Here is a 6,303-nt window from a genome sequence, read left to right as displayed (position 1 = left end):
ACCCCCCCCCCCCCCCCCGACCAAACCCTCCCCATTGGCCATGCCTCATAAACCCATAGTTTTCCCACATAAACCAAAGGACACTAGACCCTCACGCCACATTTCATCAATCTCCAAAACCTCATCTACTATACCACTTCTTATTCTTGATCCACACTTTGTGGCAACATCACCAGAAAAACATGTCATCGTCATTAAGAACAAAAAAACTTTCCTCGTCCCAGAAACAAAATTCTCCACTGTTGCCTTTCACCTGTCCCCAAAGATTATCCTTGTGGATTTAGAGCTTGGCACTCTTTTTCAAGAAAAACAGAATGAAACAGAGGTACAAGAGGTCACCCCAATATCGGCGACACTCACACCAACAATGGTCATCCAAATCAGGGCACCGTGGCTAAAAAAAACCACATGTGCATCATGGTTATCCCATCCGGGAAAAAGAAGCCCACTACAGCCAAGAAACAGAGTAGACTAACTAGAGATTGTTGGCCACCTTTCAAACATCAATTATGAGAAATCAAGCCCGTCACAATTGGGTGGTCAATACCTCTTACGATTATTATCTCTTGGAATGCTAAAGGTTTGGGAGATTGGCAAAAGAGAGCCCTTATCAAGCCCTTCCTCCTCAAATACAACCCCACTGTCGTTTTTCTTCAAGAAACAAAATTGAATTATGTAGATAGTTGGATAGTTAAATCCCTTTGGAGTGCTAGACATTGGTTGGTCAGCTCTAGATGCCTCAGAAACATGGGGGGATCTTAATTGGAATGACCCAACTCAGATCATTTTCGAATCACCAAAGGTCTATACACCTTAACCACACATTAAATTGGCCGATAGTTACAGTTTTTGGATAACAGGGATCTATGGCCATTGCAGATATCAACCTCTCTTCTGGCAGGAATTACAAGACCTATCTGGCCTATGCATAGAGAATTGGCTTTTGGCTAGTGACTTCAATATCTCTCGATGGGCACATTCAAAATCTAGTGGAAAAGACACAAGAGGCATGAGGCATTTCAACAATTTCATAAGAGAATCTGAACTCATTGACCTTCCCCTCTCTGTAATGGTCTTTATACATGGTCAAACAACAAATCTCCACCCACCTTGACACTCATCGATAGATTTCTAGCTGCAGAAGGCCTACTTGGAAACTTCAGTAACACCGGTGTTCGAAAACTGAATAGACCTACATCCGATCACTATCCCATTCTACTCTCCATGGGTTGCTATTAATGGGGCCCCTCACCCTTTCACTTTGAGAATATGCGACTAAACCATTCTGAACTTTTGCTAATGTAGAATACTGGTGGAAGAACATGCCACTTCGTGGATGGTTGGGGCACGGTTTCATCAACAAACTGAAAAGACTAAAAGACGTCTTAAAGAAATGGAACAAGGAGGTTTTTGGTTGTATTTCCACAAAACGAAACCAACTACTTACTAAAATTGCTCTCCTTGATGAAACGGAGGAAACGAGCTCTATTACATTGATTCAACACACACACAAAAGCTCATCAAAGCATAACTTATTTCGTTAGCAGCAAAGGAAGAGCAACCATGAAGACAAAAAATGTAAAAAACGATGGCTAGAGGAGGGTGAAATAAACCCAAATTTTTCCACCGTATCATGGTCACAAAGAAATGAAAAAGTATCATCATGGAAATTCTATCAATACAAGGCTGAAGCTTAGTAAAGGAAGATGAAATTGTCTTAGAATTTGTGTCCTTTTTCACGTCCTTATATATAAAGGATGATGCCCTCTTCAAATTTCCCCATGATCTTGATTGAAGTCCTATTGATCAACAACAAGCTGCCTTCCTCGAGATTCCTCGAGATTGCTTTCCTTGAAGAACAAAGCTCTCCTCGCAAAATGGATATGGACATATCATCATGAAGAAAATGCCTTGTGGAAAAAGCTTATAAAGACTAAATATACTCCTACATCACACAAAAATCCACCCCCTCCATCTTCTGCAAAGGAGCCATGGAAGTACATAAAGAAACATCAAAACCTCATCACCAACCACCTCATCACCAACCAAATTCGCCATAGGGGTGGGTGATGGAGGAAGCACCTCTTTTTGGACCAACCCATGGATTGAAGACATCACACTAGTCCAGCGGTATCCACTTTTGAAAACTCTCTCATAGCAAATAAGCCAAGATCAAAGAAACGTGGAATGTTGTCAACAAATTATGGTACTTGAACCTTGGTAGGAACCGAAAAGATAATGAAGCAACAAAATGGGACAAATTAAGTCTTTCCCTTGCCCTAATGGTATTGTCAAATGAAGCATACTCATTGACTTAGCTCCCCAGTGCTGACAAGGTCTTCTCTACAAAATCTTTGATGATGGACATAAGAGAAAAAATATAAGCAATAAATCTCACCCTAGCAAAGACAATTTGGAAAGGACATCACCCTAAAAAGGTGAGGTTTTTCTTTTGGGAAATAGCACATAAAGCCATTAGCACAAGTGAAAATCTTAAAAAAAAAAATAAAAAAAAAAGTCCTACATGACCCTATTTCAAAATTGGTGTCTATGTAAGAAAGGAAACGAATCAAAAAACCATTTATTTATGCAATGTACATACGCTTAGAATTTCTAGACAACGATTCTCAATATATTCAGATGACATCTCACATTTCCTAGGGAAGTAAAGGATCTATTGGACATGGTCTTAAGGTACAACCTCTTCAAGAATGCAAAAGCCCTATTAGGGAAAAACTCCATCATGACTTTCTTTTGGAACCTATAGAAAGAAATAAACCAAAAAATATTCGCAGAAAAGACAAAGACTTGTACAGAACTCTCTGACAATGTTGTTTACCAAGCTATATCTTGGTGTAAATTGTCCAATATTTTTATTTCCTATAGTTCTACCTCCCTCACGGTTAATTGGGAAGGTCTTCTATAACATCATGGATATTGCATCCCTTTTGTAAATTTCAATCATCAATGAAATTGTCTCTTATTAAAAAAAATAATAAAAAATAAAATAAAATCACTAGTGAAAACCTTTAAAGTCCAATTGCCTTGGATTTTTTTTCCCCTCAATTTGTGAAATGCTATATAAGGGATGGGCCTCATACTTTTTTTTTTTTGGAGGATTGGTGGGTAAGAGATGAGCACCTTTGTGCACTGTCTCTGCGTCTTTATCACTTGTCTGTTAAGAGGGGGTCTCCATTTGCTTCTATTTTGACTCCCTCTCAATCATCTCCCTCGTCTTGGTCGGTTCCTCACTAACTGTGAGTCTTTGGAGGTGGTGGACCTTATTTCTATAATTTCCAATCAGAGGGTTTGTCAAGGGAGAAAGAATTTGCAAGCTTGGGATCTTAGTCTCTTCTCGTTCATTTTTCTCCATCCTTTGTTCCCTTTCTCCCTTTCAAGAGACCACAGTGTTCTCTTCTCTTAAGAAAGCTTAAATTCCCAAAGAAAGTCAAGTTTTTTATATGGTAGAGTCAACACCCACGATCGTATCCTGTGGCATTGCTTTTTGGTTTTGCAACCGCAATTGCATGTTCTTTGTAGACAACAGGAGGAAGATCTTGATCATCTTTTTTTGGAGTTTTCAGTTTGCTTCTCTCAGGAGTCAGTTTTTTAGTTTGTTTGGGATTGTTGGGGTGTGTAATAGGAAATGTTTGTCTTTGTTTGAGTAGATTGTGATGAACTCCTCATTTCGTGATGAGAAGAGGGTCGTGTGGCAGGCTTGTTGTCATGATATGTTGTGGTGAGTGTAAATGGAGAGAAATAGTAGAATTTTCATATGGATGAAAAGTAAATGAGTAAATGAGTTTAAATGGAATGGTTGCATCATACAAAACCTTAAGTCGTTCGTGTGCTTCTCCAACAGTTCTTCCATCCCTTTTTTTCCTCCAGCTATGACCATCTTTACGGAAGAAACGGAGTACTCTCTTGTTAAAAAGAAACAAAGAACCACCTGTTGCAAATTCACTGTTCAATAATAATCTAAACGGCATACCACAACTGTCTAGCATGATAAGCCATCAAAAAGTTATCTCAAAGGAAAAATATAATGAATAAGGTTACTTACTAGTTGGCTGTTTAGGGGCCTCCTCTGTCAGCTGATATTTTTCATAATTCTGTAAAATAAAGAACACCTCTGGAGGCTTCAGCCAGCGGGTTTGTGCTTCTCGATAAAGATCATTAATATCATATCCTGAGATAAAAGAAAATAATCTTCTGTAATTATTTTGAGAATGAAAAGCATTGAATAGGATCGAGACCTACGTAAGAAACTGGAGTTCAACGGACCAAAGTTTCCAAATATTTAATTATTCTACGCAAGAAATTATATATATATATGTATAATCTAAGACTTAATGAAGCTGCTGAAAGTAAATAATCTTAAATTAATTTAAAGAACAACACCGTTTATTTCAAGTTTCTTAAAATCTCTGAGTTCAATTCAAATACAATCCAATTCCAGAAGCTTGGGGGTTGAATTTTGATAAACACGTGACTAAAACAACTCACAACCGCCTCTTCTCTGCATCAACTCGAAACAACTCAGCTTATGTTACTAGAACCGAAATATGACCAACTCTTCATCAAACACGAGCCAATCATCCCAAATAACCATCCACCATACACTTTTTGAATTTCAACGACAAACACTTCTGATACTAGTTAAAATCAGATTCCGCGAAACCTACTCAATCAATTAACTATAAATTCATGTCGACATCAGGAAATATGAGTTCAATTAGAAAAACAGGAGAAACTATTGACTCCATTACTTACCGGCGTTCATCGTAAACAGATCGAGTCAGCGCTTTCAGCAAGAAGAAGTGGAAAAGAACATTTCAAATTCCTCCCGAAATAAGAGGTTCAACTTGCAGCTTTGCAGCAGGAACACAACTGTTCCGAGTAGCAAAACTGCAGACGGAGAGAGGAGATCGTAGAGGAAACTTCAACTTCGCCGGAAGTTCGACGCCGGGAAACTTTGCCGGACCACCGACAAGCTGAAATCGGAGCTGGAGAATTGACTAGCACATTCCACAGATGGTGCTTCCGTCTCCCCGTGCACTTCGGTTTCTTTTACACGGAAAAATCGAAAAGTGGAAGTGGACACGAAGCCTAGAATTAGAATAATAAAATTGGATTTTTATTGGTCGCTACCGTTACATTTGTTCAGAATACCGTTCTCACATTTTCTCTGTAATTCCAATATAAAATTAATTTTAAATCCGATTTTAATCCCAAAACTTCTAATACTTCAAAATAATAATTATAAAAAAAATTAGACTACTTTATTCTAATTCTTTCATTTTTTTTTAAATCGTCATTACATTAATATATATATATATATATAAATTAGACTATTTTATTTTAATTCTTTCATTTTTTTTAACGTATATATAAATTAGACTATTTTATTTTTATTTTTTATTTTTTGAACGTGTATATATATATAATAATTCGATTTAAATCGTAATTATATATATATATATATATATATTTATATATATATATATTTTAGACTACTTTATTTTAATTCTTTCATTTTTTTTGAATATATATATATATATAAATATATAAATTAGACTACTTTATTTTAATTCTTTTTTTTTCTTTTTTGAACTATTAGACTAGTTTATTTTATTTTTTTATTTTTTTTAAACATTTCTATATATATAATAATTCGACTTAAATAGGGATTACATTAGAATATATATATATATTAGACTACTTTATTTTAATTCTTTCATTTTTTGAACGTTTATATATATATATATAATAATTTGACTTAAATCGTGATTACATTAATTAATTAATTAAGTATATATATACCATTTTTAGAGTTATTTGATATTTAATTATGATATTTACAAAAAGAATAATTTTAATTATTTCTTTTATTTCTGTTGATTAATGAATAAATTAAAACGTTTAAAATTATATGGACCAAATTAAAATTACGTTCGATATATTGAAGTGGTCCGATTGGGAGGGAGTTGAGAAGGACAAGATAAAAAGTCCAATATATTGGCATTATAATGGAATAATTAATTGGATAATAATAGGATGTCACCATCCTATGAATAAGCTGTGTATTTATAAAGAATGTGATCTTAGGATAAACTAAAGAAAGGAACATGTGCGTGGAAATCCACCCAAACTTCCAATTGTTTGAGACTTTTAATTTAATTTTATTTATTATTATTATTATTATTATTATATTAATTTTCCACAGATAACGATTTTCTTCTCAAATTTAGAAAAGTATTTTTGACAATGTCAAGTCAACATAGACAAAAAAAAAAAAAAAAA

General features: G+C 35.0%; 2 protein-coding genes across 4 annotated transcripts in view; both read right to left on the bottom strand.

The window, feature by feature from the left end:
- LOC111460826 overlaps nt 1–3,156 on the bottom strand; it is a 13,962-nt gene extending 10,806 nt beyond the window's left edge. The window contains exons 1-2 of one of the 3 annotated variants that reach the window (XM_023104144.1): nt 3,152–3,156; nt 1,055–1,062 (exon numbers count right to left, since the gene is read on the bottom strand). The gene's annotated coding sequence lies outside the window, so the exon portion shown is untranslated. Of the gene's footprint in view, nt 1–636; nt 641–1,054; nt 1,063–3,151 lie in introns of all 3 variants that reach the window. The other 2 variants (XM_023104146.1, XM_023104145.1) reach the window with 2 other exon arrangements.
- The window catches only part of LOC111460825 (calmodulin-binding transcription activator 4), a 14,124-nt gene extending 9,007 nt beyond the window's left edge, over nt 1–5,117 (bottom strand). Inside the window, exons 1-3 of the mRNA XM_023104143.1 lie at nt 4,774–5,117; nt 4,064–4,189; nt 3,834–3,949 (exon numbers count right to left, since the gene is read on the bottom strand). Coding sequence (XP_022959911.1) covers nt 3,834–3,949; nt 4,064–4,189; nt 4,774–4,783 — 252 coding nt within the window. The 5' untranslated portion in view covers nt 4,784–5,117. The remainder of the gene's footprint in view (nt 1–3,833; nt 3,950–4,063; nt 4,190–4,773) is intronic.
- Between the last annotated feature and the right edge of the window lie 1,186 nt (nt 5,118–6,303).

Source organism: Cucurbita moschata, unplaced genomic scaffold (genome assembly GCF_002738365.1).
Source record: "Cucurbita moschata cultivar Rifu unplaced genomic scaffold, Cmos_1.0 Cmo_Scf00024, whole genome shotgun sequence".
NCBI lineage: Eukaryota > Viridiplantae > Streptophyta > Magnoliopsida > Cucurbitales > Cucurbitaceae > Cucurbita > Cucurbita moschata.
This window is presented reverse-complemented; position numbering and strand designations above follow the sequence as displayed.